This window comes from Etheostoma spectabile, chromosome 18 (genome assembly GCF_008692095.1).
Source record: "Etheostoma spectabile isolate EspeVRDwgs_2016 chromosome 18, UIUC_Espe_1.0, whole genome shotgun sequence".
NCBI classification, from domain to species: Eukaryota; Metazoa; Chordata; class Actinopteri; order Perciformes; family Percidae; genus Etheostoma; species Etheostoma spectabile.
The window spans coordinates 7,151,099-7,167,019 of NC_045750.1; the positions used below are offsets into that span (position 1 = coordinate 7,151,099).

The 15,921-nt window shown below is 36.8% G+C and overlaps 1 protein-coding gene across 4 annotated transcripts in view; it reads left to right on the plus strand.

Annotated features, from left to right (window-relative positions):
• rgs6 (regulator of G protein signaling 6) overlaps window positions 1-13,089 on the plus strand; it is a 109,606-nt gene extending 96,517 nt beyond the window's left edge. For all 4 annotated transcript variants that reach the window (XM_032542415.1, XM_032542416.1, XM_032542417.1 and 1 more), the window contains 11 exons: window positions 35-111; window positions 794-875; window positions 1,389-1,463; window positions 1,807-1,908; window positions 2,393-2,454; window positions 3,800-3,910; window positions 5,627-5,752; window positions 8,528-8,714; window positions 10,460-10,549; window positions 11,055-11,108; window positions 11,787-13,089. In XM_032542415.1, the coding sequence (XP_032398306.1) occupies window positions 35-111; window positions 794-875; window positions 1,389-1,463; window positions 1,807-1,908; window positions 2,393-2,454; window positions 3,800-3,910; window positions 5,627-5,752; window positions 8,528-8,714; window positions 10,460-10,549; window positions 11,055-11,108; window positions 11,787-11,837 (1,017 nt within the window). In that variant the 3' untranslated portion in view covers window positions 11,838-13,089. The remainder of the gene's footprint in view (window positions 1-34; window positions 112-793; window positions 876-1,388; window positions 1,464-1,806; window positions 1,909-2,392; window positions 2,455-3,799; window positions 3,911-5,626; window positions 5,753-8,527; window positions 8,715-10,459; window positions 10,550-11,054; window positions 11,109-11,786) is intronic.
• Window positions 13,090-15,921: the final 2,832 nt, after the last annotated feature.

Consider the following 15,921-nt stretch of genomic DNA (forward strand, 5'->3'; position numbering starts at 1 on the left):
ATCATAACATCCTACCATGTCTTCTCTCCAACAGGAGAACCTAGCCAGGCTGCAGAGAGCTTTTGCCAGGAAGTGGGAGTTTATCTACATGCAGGCTGAGGCCCAGGTCAAGTAAGTGCACTCTGTTACCACGGCAACTCATGAAACTACAATGCACGCAGTGATGTCAATCACACCTAAGGTAAAAGATAAACAAAACATATCATGAGCAGTGAGTTCTGAAAGACTCCATTAACCCCCCGGTAATGGGATTTCCTCTTACATTGCATCTCCAGTCTTATCTAGGCACCGCAGGTCTGCTGCTTTATGTTTCTGAGGTATATGCAGCATAGTGAATCACTTTGCTTTTGGAACATATAGAAATTGGAGAAAGAAGACAGAGGAGGTAAAAAAAGAAGAAATGATGGATACCTGCCTTCAGAGAGCCCCCCTTTGATTTATTTATGCATGTACTGTACACTGAATCCCATGACACATTAGGCCACTGCATGGTCTTCACACCTTGTGTGCATCTGCAAGCCACAATGGCAGATTGCAGATTGCAGATTGGGCCAATTTGCATGCAGCTCCTTATTTAATGATTGCTTTCTGGTGGTCCGTGTGACCAATCTTTTGACAAAAAGCACACAGAGCAATGTTCTTTTGTCCAGAGAACATGTTCTTGACATTATTGGATTTTTCAGTTACAGTTCGGTAGTCCTCTATATGAATAAGGAACACTTGAAAAGTTTTAACAAAAGCTTAAAAGTTTTCATGCCGTAATTCTTACACTGACTGATGCCCTCATGTGCAGAATCGACAGGAAAAAGGATAAAACTGAGAGGAAGATCCTCGACAGCCAGGAGAGAGCCTTCTGGGACGTCCATAGACCTGTGGTAAGTAGGGGTGGGGAAAAAAATCGATACAGCATAGTATCGCGATATTTTCAGTGGCAATACTGTATGGATACACAGGCGGCAAGTATGGATCTTTTATGTGGTGGTCAGTTTGTCCCATTTTGCAGCAATAAAATTGAAGGAATTTGAAAAAAATGTTCAAATGTTTATGTTTAGATAAAACAGAATAATTTGTAATTAGAAAAATTAGAAGTTGGAAAGAAGGTTACGAAATGCATTATATCGCAGAATATTGCAATCTGTTTAAAATCACAATAACATTGTATCGTGATGATATTGTATCGGGAGGAGTCTGGTGATTCCCAACCCTGGTGGTTAGCCTCTGCCTGTGCATGGAAGATTGTAACTGCTACCTCCTCTTTCATCCACACACTGTCACTTTTTGTCTTTCCAGAGCTCTCTTTGGGTAATCTTAAAATCACCAGTATTGACCGTAATAATGTTGAAGTATAACAATGTTTTTTTTTTGTGTTTTGCTCGCGTTTTCTCCAGCCTGGATGTGTTAACACGACAGAGATGGACATCAGAAAATGTAGACGCATGAAGAACCCTCATAGAGTTAAGAAGGTATGACGTTCCAATAACAAGGGTGTGACGCTTTGTTAACAATCTGTTTACAATAAATGTAAAAAATACTTAGAATTCCTTTAAATACAGATTACTTTAATTTCAGAGGACATAAGTTGACAAAGAACTTCATATCAGTTATAGCGACACTATTCCTAATAAGATTTACATTAATACAAGCAATCATCTTTTAGTCACTTAATTTGATTCCTTTAATTTTACAACACAGGGGCTTTCTTAGCAGCTGTTTTCATGCCTTATCTGCACTGCGAGAAAATAAGTATGTGTTGTATCTCTCTATTATCTCTCCAACTTCTCCTCTCATCGTGTTCAAACGGCCCAGTCAGTGTATGGTTTGGTGGAAGAGGGAACACAGTCTCGGAGTCCCATACATACTCCTTCGCACCACTGCAGAAAAGGCACCAAGGAGGATGTGGAGAAAGAGGTAAACATGTGTCCTAGAAGAATTTGCCAAAATGATCAACTCATATTAAAAAACAACAACAACAATGTTCTGTGCTTTGTAATGTTTTATCCACAAGCATTTAGTATCACTCCCACAGTAGCATTACAGAGGAGATTGACACACTACATTTTAGACTTAGTATAAAGTCAAATTTAGCAGGAGCTTTCTAGCACAAAGGGAGATTGAATTTCACTATAAAACACGACAAATAAAATGGATGCAACTGGCTTATGGGAAAACAGGTGTATTACGAGAAACAGTAGCATTAACATTGCCATTGAGGCTGACAACCAACTTAAAGATGGTCCTGCTAGTTAATTATAGTAGTTCCAAGATACTTGTATGCTGCAATAAGACAATCCTACACTGACAATTTAGAAGATGCAGAACATTTACCTTTTGCTAGCTGTTCTCATACAAAACCAGCATAAAAAACATTGATTCCTGTCATGTCCTCTTTCAGATCTTATTCCTGAACACCCAGCTAGATCGTCACTGTATGAAGATGTCTAAAGTTGCTGAAAGGTACAAGGAACTCAGGCATTTAGGTAGAAATGGTTAACCAATGTTAGATATATTATGAGCTTATTGTGTTGAATTGCATTAAGCTGTACGGGCATTCTTTATTTGTCCACTTTCTTGTTAGTGCATGAGAGTTGCAGAGCATATGTATGCATGTTTATGTGTTTCTAGTCCCTTTTCGTCCTCTTTGGCAGACACACTCATGTGTTTGTTTGCCTGACAGTCCCATCTTCTGTTCAGTCATCCGGGACAGCCATTACTTCCCAACGGAGCAGAAAAAGTATGATTACTGCTGGCTTGCTGCGCTGCTCTGCCTCTCTGACCCTTTCACCTCCTGACTTCACATACAGAGCTGAGTTTAATTAGTGCTCCACAGAGCGGATAGTTTGGGACATTAACCCAAACACTGCAGGAAACACATTTAACAACATGAGTCATGTTGGGCAATAACATTCAAAACAACTAGTATCATTCATTTCTTTCTTTCAATCACTTCACATTAGGACTAATATGTCAAATATGAACACTCTTTGGGTTAGTGAGCATATGATTTATCATATTACTGCAGGAGGGAATGTTTTCTGTCAGAGATCCATGAGTTACAGTCAGATTGAACAGCTGTCGAAACAAGATCATATATATAACAAATGTGCAGTACATTTACCCTTCATACTGTATGTTGTGGAGGGATGATACAGTGGCTGACAGGATGTAGGAGAGACTCCACATTCTGTCATGATAGATTCTTGAGTTGCAGTTTAAACTGTGAGCAGTAAAACATTTCCTGCTGTTGTTGACGTTCTTTCTGCTTCGCTGTGTCTCTCAAGTCTTATTGATCTCAGATTAGCTATGAGAGGGATGAGGTTTACATCAGAGCCTTCAATCAGAACAGATGTTCCTGCTTAAAAAAATTGTTTCTTATAATTGATTCAATCAACTGAAAACCCATATATATGCATGTATATATATATATGTATGTGTATATATATATATATATGTATATATATATATGTGTGTATATATATATTCATATGTATGTATATTTGTATGTATATATATATATATATATATACACATACATATATATGTATATGTATATATGTATATATATGTGTGTATATATATATATATGTATATATATATATATATATAGTAAACAGAGGACATATTGATCTCTTCGAAGAATTGTGACAAAATGGGACTTCTGAAACTTTGTCTTTAAACTTTGACCAGCTTTCAACCAACCTCTCCTGTGTGTGTGTGTGTGTGTGTGTGTGTGTGTGTGTGTGTGTGTGTGTGTGTGTGTGTGTGTGTGTGTGTGTGTGTGTGGTGTGTGTGTGTGTGTCAGTCTGATAAGCTACACTGAGCAGTACATGGACTATGACCAGTTTGTGACAGCACAGGAACCGTCCAACCCATGGACCAGCGACGATCCCTCACTCTGGGATCTGGAGGCCAGGTGCAAAACCAGAAACACATTTCCTTTTCATTTCATAGAGTTAAACTACACAACAGTGTTTGGAATATACAGAGAATTGGATAACAACCATGACCTTTTTCAATTGGCTATTGACATTGGCTATTCATTATTGTGCTGATTATTTTTGATTACAGAAAACATTGTGTTGGGCTGTATTGTTTTCCACTGTGTTGTCTGATTGGAAGTAATTGCATTTTTTTACCTAAGCGTTTGTGTAACTGAAAGAATTATCAATATAAAATGTAGTGCATAGGGCAAAATAAAAGCTATTTTCTTTACTAAAAAACGTTTTTGGGATCGACTGGAAAAGATTTTTTTACTAGACACTGAAATTATGTTTGTTTGTTTTTTCATAAGATTAATGTCCGTTTGGGACGGTTTGTGTCACCATGCTCTGACTTCTGGCTGAGGATATTCTCGGCTGCTCAAACATTTAAAGGGAAAGTCCACCAATTTTACCCATCAAATTGTGTTTACAGGTCTTGGGGTATTCCACTGCATATGCGTAAAAAACCTCTGTGGCTCCAAAGGCAGCTGAGATAAGTCTGATAAATTGCCTCAAGTGATGCCACTTGAGTCAGCTCTTATCTGTGGGTGCATGTATTTAGAAAGAAGTGAGCTTACCAGACTTCAGTAACCAGTTCCTAATATCTATTTGATGCCATAGTGCCTTAATGCTACATTAGCCACCAGGAATCTCCAACCAAACTGTCAGCGGTCGAGTTGCATACTGGGTAATCTAGGTGTCAGGTTTTGACAAGGAAAAACTGTCCATCCTGAGTCGGACAATTGTATAGAAGCACATTACTAAATCAGTGGAGTACTCTTTTAAATTACACTAGGTATGTACAGTATGACGAATTTTGCTGGACTTGAGCGGTGTAAAAAAAAAGCTACATTAAAATGTAATTTATGCATGGATTTTTATTAAACTCTAAGAACCAGTGATAAAAATCTTACAAATTCTAACTTTTTTGAAATATTATCTTGAACAAAGGCACAATGAAACAGATCATTGCTGTTCAATCAATTCAGTCAAGTAGTGAAGAAAATTCAGGTCATTCAGTTTACTCAATCAATCTAAATCAAATAATCTAGTTTATGTGTTACAAACACCTATTGGACAATGTCAAATTATTCATCATCTATTAAAATCTCATCTAGAGATCTGAAGGTAATCAAATAAAGTTTTATATCTTAGAGAGGGCAGTTGGAGCTCTCAACAAGTTGCACTAGTCTCTGCAATCCTGGCCTGAGTTATGCAGGAATTGATTAGAGCAGACATTTAATCACTGTGCCTAATGTAGTTTCATATTTAAGCTGAATTGATTAATTGCAGGATAGGAAAAAATATATTCCCTGCGGAAAGTAAAATTGATCGATTTCAGATGAAAGTTGCGCAGCTTTCCAGACATCAATTTCACATCAACATCAGTCATCTTTTAGATGACTGACCGCATTTCAGGTTTTAAAGTCTTATCCCTTCCTCTGTATTTATGTCAGCTTTCCATACACTCAGCATTTCTCCACCATAATTGCATATCTTTAATACATGTTTAATCTCAACCCCTCTGCAGAAGCTTCAGGCGGATGTTTATATTGCCCCTCCTCTCTCTCTCTCTCTCTCTCTCTCTCTCTCTCTCTCTCTCTCTCTCTCCTCTCCCCCCTCTCTCCATCATCTCCTATCTCTCTCAGTAAGGAACCCAGTCAACAGCGAATGAAGAAGTGGGGGTTCTCTCTGGATGAGGCCCTGAAGGACCCTTCAGGACAGGAGCTCTTCCTTAAATTCCTGGAGTCAGAGTTTAGTTCAGAAAACCTGCGGTGAGCGCATGAGATGCTTCAGTAATCATCTCCAACCTTTTTGCGTTGTGGTGGTTTTCGCTCATAAACACTTTTGCATTTTCTGTTCCAAACATGCTCTGCTCCAGTTAAGCACAGTTCAGACCAACAATTTGCAGAACGGTTTCATAACATCGTGGGGGAATGTTGCAGTGGTCTGGACCGGCCCGTTCCAGCTCGTCTCAGCTAGTCATGTCACCAGAGGCTGGTTTTAGAACATGAGGGATGTCACCTGTTTCACCAGCCAATAGAAAAGTCAGCTTGTAAAGTCTGCTATGAACTATAGAAACAAAATTATCCATAATCCATTTTATTTCTATGTTACAAACGGTTAACTGGTCAAAATGGAAGATTACACTGAGGCTCATCGAGGGCCCGAAAGCAAGGTAATGTAATGTGGTCAAGCGAGCTACAGAGGCGATAGAACTAAGCCTGGATCACGTAAATGCAACATTATTGTTCACCGATTTATCACCAACAATGCAATTGTATTAAGTAGGCTTTCTAACTGTCACTAACGTGATCCACATGCATATATAGAAACAACAAATGATATATCCAGCTATGAAAAAGTCTTAAAGTCGGAAGTTGGAACGGAAGTATAAAGAGTCGTTGCTATGGAGACGATACACTGTCTCCATAGCAATGACACACAGGTTTCTGAACGTTGCAGAACATTGCGTTGCAAGTAGTTGCACGTACTAACTTGTCGCAGATCTTTGGTCTGAACTGGGTTTAATCATGTGGTCCCTTTTACGTTTAGGGTTTGCTGTCAATAAATGCAAGAAAGTTGTATTTTTTAGGGGAGGTTTATCCGCATTAGAACAATTCAACATGCTGACATAGGGTTCTTTGTACATTTAAATCTGTACAACAGCACTTTTTGTGCCTTGCGTCTGTTTGACATTTTGAACAGAGTATGTTATTCAAAAGTGTTTGCTGCTCTGAAAATAGCCGTAAACACAGATTTCTCTTTGGCATCCCTATTGTTCCGACCCACCGTTTCAACCCACTTGCACACTGTAAATACAGGAAAAAACAAATCACAAGTGAAAGGTTTTCCTGTTGCTACTACAGGAGATCTGTACCTTGAACACAAAGAAAAGATTACCACTCACAGACACAAAGTTCCAGGAATAACAAGTGTAGGAAAAATGATCCTGTTTTGCTCAGCCAGATACATCAGTAACTGTTTTTTTACATGATTTTACCCTGAGGAAAAAACTTACATGTTGGAAAAATTCACAGCCGAAGCGGAAAACTTCACTGATCCCTGTTGAGAAACTTGATAGAAAAGAGCTATAATGAGTGTGTGAATATCTAAAAAAGAATGAAAAATAATTTATTGGTTTGTGTTTTCACAACCTTAGTAGCTCTTTCACTCAGTAGATTTAATTGTGGTGCATGGAAATAGTATTGGTTCCACATTAGGGCAATACAAGTGTGTGTGTGTGTGTGTGTGTGTGTGTGTGTGTGTGTGTGTGTGTGTGTGTGTGTGTGTGTGTGTGTGTGTGTGTGTGTGTGTGTGTGTGTGTGTGTGTGTGTGTGTGTGTGTGTGTGTGTGTGTGTGTGTGTGTGTTTCTTATTTGTTTCTTATTTTCTTATATTTCATTCCATGTGAGAAAGAAAATATATCTTGGAATGAACTGTGAGAGATGGCATGGAGGTCGTTGAGACCTCAGAGTTACAGAAGAAGTTAACACATACTACACACGACAGAGAGAGCATACACCCTCATCACTACTCACCTCACGTCTATACTCTCCCCCTCTCTCTCCCTCTTTCTTATTCCTCTTTTCCAGACCTTTAGTTGCTTTTGCTTTTATGAGGGAGCTTTTGGAAGAGCACTACTGAGGGAGACAGCAAGTTAGACATAAAGTGAGAGAGAGAGAAGCAGACCCCAGAGTGTCTCTCTATATTATTATATCTCAGACCTAGTCCACAGATCAATGTAGATGCGAGCTAATATTGGAAGCAGTCAGCCTGAGCCTGGCTGCTGCCTCTGGTGTTTAACACAGTTCAGTGCACTCATCCCTTTATATCATACTGGATATTAACTAGTCTAAAAGTCTTTTGTTTACTGCCCGATACAGTTTTACATTTAAAGATTTATGTGCTTATTTTGTCTGAAATAAATCTTAATTTTAATGTTTCTCAATCTTTCACATGATTTTGTTCTGCAAAGCAGGAAGCCGGAAGCTTTTAAACTGAGCTTGCAGCAGTGAAAATTAAAATCCATATGTTTCCCTCCCTTACATTTACTTTTACATTTTTTTGCAGTGCACACATACAGGAAGCTGTCAAGAATCCCACTACAGTTTGTTTTTGCTCTAAATATGTCCATCTAAACAACTCAATTCTCACAAATTTTTGTACTACATCTTGAATAAGTATGTGTCTTCAAATTCAATACAAAGAAACTAATAGCAGAATACTTCCAGTTTTTAACACACAACCATCACTTATGATCAAGGCTTAAAACTTCCCATGCCAAGAAAATCCCACTTAAGTGGTGGGAGCCAAGTAAAGCGTATTTTTATTTCAACAAGTGAAACGATCCTACCTTACTCTAAAATGTGTGTGAGATTCTATTGTGTGAAATGCAGATAACGTAGCAGATAAAAATTAATCTTGCAGATAAATTACACAGAAAAATACTTTCTGTGCATTGTGGATCAATGTAGTCATGTGAATCAGGTTGTTTAGACACTCCATAAGTCAAATAAATATCAGAGGTGAATTTGGTCTGTATTGCAGGTTCTGGCTGGCAGTGCAGGACCTGAAGAGGATGCCCCAGCAGGATGTGGCACAGAGGGCACAAGACATTTGGGCAGAGTTCCTAGCCGAGGGAGCACCCAGCTCCATCAACCTAGACTCCCACAGCTACGAACGCACAAGCCAGAACCTGAAAGACCCCGGACGATACAGCTATGAGGACGCACAGGTGAGAAAACACAAGGTACAGGAAGAAAGGGAGAATGAAAGTGGGTTCAGGTAAATTCATCCCATAGGGACAGTTCACCCCAAAGTCTAAAATACCTATTTTTCCTCCTATGCTATATGTATTTTTTTTAATTCATTTTGTATAGTACTATTTCATCAATCTAGATTGTTTTGGTGTGAGGTGCCTAGTGTTGGAGATATTGGTCGATACTAGCTCACCTGAGCTAGCTAATGGCGTTCAGCCATTCATTTTTACATCTCTGCTGTCTATTGTACATGAGTCTGCTTCCTTCTGTGTGTTGATACAGTTGGCGAGTAATTCTGTAGAAAGAAAATCCTACACACCCAGGTTTATGGATTATCTTGAGTAACCAAGGGAAAGATTTCTGGAAGGAGACAGTACTGTACCACAAGCACAGTGCCATGTAGTTCCATTGTATTGCAGAGAAAGCAGACATGTCCACGGCCGATATCTCCAACACTGGACAACTCACACCAAATTAATTTAGATTTATAAATAGCACTGTAGGTAAGAGAAAAAAATGTATTTCTGATTTTGGGGTGAATTGTCCCTTTAACAAGCTCTTACACTCAAAACTAGATTTGGAAATCAGTCATCAAACCAGTCAAATCTCCTCATTATACAGGCCTCTAGTGTAGTGTAACAATAAGTAGTCCTCATGTTAATGTGCACCCTTCTGAAACCCCCACAGGGAGGGAGTTTTAATGAATCATTTCACAATAAAATTGATGCAAAAAGTGACTAAAATCCCTTTAAAACCTCATTAACTCCCTCATCCACCCACACACAAAAAACATATCTACAACTGCCATTTATAAATTGCATTCAAAAGACAGAGTGAGAAAATAATCCATGTACTTAAAATGCCATGCATTGTGTCTTTTGGTGATGCAAGAGCCAAACTTCCTTATTCTCACCTGTCAGCTGTAAAGTCAACTCACCGACAGACCGAAGGGTTTAGCATACCAGTCGGTCGGGGGGTAAACAGCTAGCCTGCGATGACTACCGGTATTTGTATTTTTACGTGGGGTTGTATGCAGAACTATTTCTTAGCCAAAAGTTCTGCCAATCTAAGTCAATTGGCTGCTGACTGTAGCTACGCATTTCCCAAAATGTGGAATCAGTATTTCTCAGGCACATGCAGCACATATACGACATAGAGTGCTGTAGGCCCAACCTGTAGGCATATGTAAGCATATAAGAGGAAGTATGCAGAAAAAACAAAACTCAGTTCCCCCACCTTCACTCACACTGCAGGGAACTGCAGGGTGGATTTATCACCCTTTTATGTTCAGGTGATCAGTGTCAGTGCTGCCAGAGAAACTCTATCCCACACTGTTGTATGCCCCATTTGTTTGTCTTACACGCTTCACCAATATCCACTAATGGGTTTTATATTTTGGAGTCATTTTTAGAGAATACGACTGGTAGACACAACTGAGAAGACACTGGTAGATAGATAAGGTTGGTGGAATGAAATGTTGGGGGTTGGGTGGCGTCTGTCAAATGTCCTCTCCTGTTACTCTCTTAAAAAGGAAGTTAAAAAAAAAAAGTATTTCTCCTGTTAGTTGGCAATGCGCTCCACAGTGAATGTCTTGTTTAGTTTACTCTGAGTTTGCAACTCATGTACATAATTAGCACAGAACCAAATTGATACAACTTCTGGCAAACATGTAGACTCATGTGTTTTTTCTCTCTTTGTCTTTCTGCCTCTTATCATTAAGGACCACATCTACAAGCTGATGAAAAGTGACAGCTATACACGTTTCCTGCGCTCCAATGTGTACCAGGACCTGCTGATGGCAAGGAAGAAAGTAAGCGTGTGTCTCTCATTATCCCACGGGTCAATATCCATGTCCATATCTTAACTAACTGTGTGATTGTACGTGGCATTGGTAGTGCAGGAACTAAAGTGTATTTATCATGGCCACTTTGTAAAGGGGTGTCAATGAAACATCTTAAAGGATTGGTTCACCCAAATTATGAAAAAAAAAAATCTTATTTATCATACCTCTATTTATCTAGCCATGCAGCACGCCATACTAAATGCTGCACAACATTTATGATTTTTTAATGAATTAATTTGCTTTGACAACTCAACTTCTAACAGCCAATTTAGAATGGAAAGTTAAGTTACAATTGCAGTCTGTTGGTGAACTGACCCTTTAATGTGAACACATTTGTTGAAGAGAGCTTGCATATACAGGCAGATACAGTATGTGTATATACTGTATGTAATATATACAAGCTTTGAACACTAAAAATGTTGAAGTCTACCCCCTTTATTTTCCATTTTTTACTTTTTCTTGGACTCTTCAGCCTGAAACAGAGCAGGGGCGACGCACCTCTCTGGAGAAGTTCACTCGCAGTGTGGTGAGTGTCCTTCTGCTTTTAACTCTTAAACTGCATGTATTAAAGTACAACAAGTTGTTGTACACAACACTGCTGTATTGTATCCCAGCAGAAAGAAAGACAGATTCTTTATTAGTTGACTAGTCATAAAGTATTTTTCCGGCTTACGTTTGTTATTGCTGTTATAATCATGAAAGCTATTAGATCCATTTGTACTTGCGCTTTATTGTAACTGCGGCCTGTGTTCATTAATCCAAACATTTTCACTGATACCCTGACTTTTATTGTTGCTGCACTTCTGCTCTTTTCCTGAGGGGACATGTTCATTTTCTTAGTATTGGTTGCACTACTTGTCCAGCTTTATAACCATAAACAACGAATTGCTTGCAGGAATGAAATGTATAAAATATGTATAATAAGAGGATTTGAGGATGTAAATTTCAAGCTATATGCAAAGTAAGAGGATTAATAACATCCATGTGCTCTACACTATTGGGTTCATTCTTGTTGTCTCTATAAGGACTTTTGTTTGCTGTGCTGCTTGCTTTTTCATTTGTTGTCTTCTAACTACCCATCACTACTACAGTCTTTCTTTTCTTTAAAATTTCCTTCCATGTTGCTTTTTCTAAATCCTCAGAAAAGCTTTGACTTCAACGGCATTTTTTGATGACTTTCCTCCATCTCTCTGCTTCCTACCAGGGCAAGTCACTGACGGGCAAACGACTGACGGGGCTCATGCAGTCATCCTGACAAGAACTGGATGAGGAGTAGGAGGAGCCATACCCAAAGGAGCTGCTTTACCCTGGGGTGGCAGGTGGATAAGGACCCTGGGGTATTTGGGTGTGGATGTGGGATGCGGTTGAGGGCGCCAAATGAGCCGAGACTGCCAGATTGGACCGCCACCACGTTTGAAACTCACCTCAGATCAGTTCAAAAGGGCTGACAGCATGCAATAAGTCACCAGACCTGACACCAGGACAGTGCTGTCACAGTGTAGAGGATAAACACTGCTACTCTTCTTAGAAGGTTTCTACTCAAAAGCCTGCCCCACATCAGGCTTTATTTCTCTCTAGTTGTTTTTCTCTACTATCTACACTAATATGGTAGCTGAAGAGGCTATTGCTTTAATCACAGTGATATAAACATGGAATGCTTGAATGCAAATGAGACTTAGATTAATGCTGTAGCTAGTTGTTTTATCTCACGTCATTCTCTATGATATGGATGATATAAGGGAACAGGGGATGAAGAGTAAACATCTACACTCTTGAGCTGAACTGCTCAATCTTCACACGATGGCAGTCAGACTTTCTGCTTTAATGGTGGAACAGGTGGAATAGTACACCAAATATTTAGTAAATGAGCTTTTCGATCAATCTGCTGATATGGGATGCCACAGGATAAATAACCTCTGTGTGTCTAGTAGTGGTGTGCAATGTGTGTTTGCATTTAATTCAAGCTAATGTCTGTTTTTATGCTCATTACAGACTGATTAAAACAACAGATTGCAACTTGCATGATTTCTCCTGTAAATACCTTGACCTGCTCTGGTACAGGAGGTCATTCCTGGGAAAGCAGGTAAACAGGAAATTATAATTTGTTCTTAATTTATTTGCTGCAATAGCTGTTTTGGAGTGTCACAGTACTGGCAAAAAATTGTTTCTATTTATTTCTTAAATTATTGCACATCTATGAAAACAAAATCAAATTTCATGAATTATCACTGCCACTGTCTGCTTTAAACTAACATTTATCCAAAGCCTAATAGCTGCCCTGAACAGACAGAGGTGTAATCTTGTCATTAAAAGGTAAGGACTGGTTGATCATTTTCCAACAAATACTGTAGGACTTTAAATGAGCGAGCTGAAATGACGTTAGGCTTTACTCTATCTTCTGAACATTCCACTTCAGGCTGCCATAACAAGGCTCTAGTGGGCTGACCTCTAATCATTCTCCACCTTATGTAAAGAGAACCATGATAATAAAAGAGGAATGCACAATAGAGGGAGTGATTTGGCCTGTTATTTCATGTGTCCGTTTAATTCCTCCAGGAGCTGAAAAAGAAATTCACCTTATGAAATGTGAAATGGTGAAATGTCATGTTTTCAGACGAAGCCTGAGGTAAAGCCGGAGCCAAACATCAACTTTTGAACTTTAAATGCCGTTCCAGTCAACAGGTACGTCTTCGCTCTTTGTAGTCACATACCACCATCTAGTGCATCGGGAATGTCAGTGCAGGGAAATCTTGTTCTTAGTCGTACAGGCTATGTGCAAGAATCTTTTTAATTTAATATTTTTTACAGTTTTTTACGATTGCTATGACAAATTTTTCAATACTTTTAACAACTTTCCTAAACTCTTAAAAACCCAGTTAACACAACATATGTCTGTGTAGGCTATACAATGAACACGTTTCTTGTTGCTTTGACACCACATGCATACAGCTGACAAAACATTTAAAATGCTTGAACATCTTTTACAAACAAGCTCAATTTTTTCGACACACTATTAATCATGACCTTTTCATGAATCTTTTGACATAATATACTATGATTTTTTTTTGATTTTGTTTTAACATAATTTAACTTTTTCATTATATTTTCAACATTCCAAATTGTGACTTTTTCATGAAATTTTCTACATACTATACCATGACTTCTTTTCCGATATGCTATTATATGACTTTTTTGACATGCATTACAATGTCTTTTGTAACATACTATACTATGACTTTTTTACAATTTTTATCACATACTATACAATGACTTTTTGTGACTCTTTGACATACTAAACTATGACTTTTTTTATGACTTTTTTCAGCATACTATAACAACACTTCGTTTCTGACATACTATACTATGATTTTTTTTTTGAACATACTTTACAATGTCTTTTGTAACATACTATACTATGACTTTGTCATGATTTTTTCAACATCTTAGAGTATGACTTTTTGTGACTTTTTGACATACTAAACTATGACTTTTTTATGACTTTTTTCAGCATACTATAACAATGCTTTTTATCACATACCATACCATGACTTTTATTGACCCTTTTCAACATACTGTACTATGAATCTCTTTAGACATACTATAACTTTTTTTTTTCCATGACTTTGTACGTGACTTTTTTATGAATTAGTCGACATACTGTATTATGACTCATGACTTTTTTCAACATTATATTATTACTTTTTCGACATATTATACTACTATACTATATTATACTATGACACTATGACTTTTTTTAATTTTAATGTATTTTTACTATATAGGACATACTTTACCACAACTGCTTTCAACATACTATGACTATTTTTTTTAATCATTTTTTCGACATACTATGCTGTGACGTTTGTATTACTTTATTCAGCATACTTTACTTAGACTTTTTTGACAAACTATACTTTGACTTTTATGACTTTTTTTAATATACTCCTATAACTTTTTTCAACTTTTTTATTTCTTTCAACATACTTTTTTTTTCAAATCATTTTTTCATAATTTTTTTGGCAAACTACACTAAGTCATTTTCATTATTTTTTTGACGCACTATTCTATGACTTTTTATGTTTTTTTTCAAGATACTGTACTATGAATCTTTTTAGACATACTATGACTTTTTAAATTACTTTTTCATATTTTTTTCGGCATACTAAAATCATTTCATTATTTTTCTTGACAAACTATTCTGACTTTTAATGAATTTTCAACATACTAAACTATAACTATTTAATGACATTTTTAACATTCTATACTATGACTTTTTTTGTCATAATGTACATGCTAGATTGACTATTTTAAGATTTTAGTCAAAGTACTGTACTATGACTTTAATTTTTTTTTTACTTTTATCAACATATGACTTTTTCGACATACTAATGACTTTTTACATTTTTCCATATAATACGACTTTTTAGGTTATTTGACCATATAGGACAAACTATACCACGACTACTTTTAACATACTATGACTTTTTACAATTCTTTTCAACATACTATACCATGACATTTTTAATACTTTATTCAGCATATTATACAAACACTTTCTTTTGACAAACTATACTTTTTTTTCAATGACTTTTTTAAAACACACTCCTATGACTTTTGTGACATACTACACTATGACTTTTTTTTTCGACAAATTATACTGTGACTTTTTTTTATTATATTTCAACATACTATACTTTGACTTTTTTATGACTTTTCCTTAGCATACAACACTATGACTTTTTTAGACACACTATGACTTTTTGAAAGACTTTTTTCAACATACCATAACTTTTTTTTGACATACTATAATATGACTTTTTTTAGCATACTATACTATGAGTTTTTGTCAACATACTTCACAATTTTTATTGTGAAGTATGTTATTCACACACATAATATTCTAAGACTTTTTAATTATTTTTTTGATATACTATTCTATGACTTTTTATCACATACTTTAATATGACATTTTTATGACTTTTTTCGACAGACTGTACTAAGAATCTTTTTAGACTTTTTTTTTTACTACACTGACTTTTTTATGAATTAGTTGACATACTGTATGACCTTTTTCAACATTATATTATTACTTTTTGACACTATGACTTTTTTTAATTTTAATGTATTTTTACTATAGGACATACTTTACCACAGCTCAACTAGACATTTTTTATCTTTTGACCTACTTGATGTTTGTATTACTTTATTCAGTATACTTTACTGAGACTTTTTTGACAAACTATACTTTGACTTTTAGGAGTTTTTTCAACATGTGACTTTTTTATTTTTTCAACATACTTTACAATATCTTTTTCATAATTTTTTTGGCATACTATACT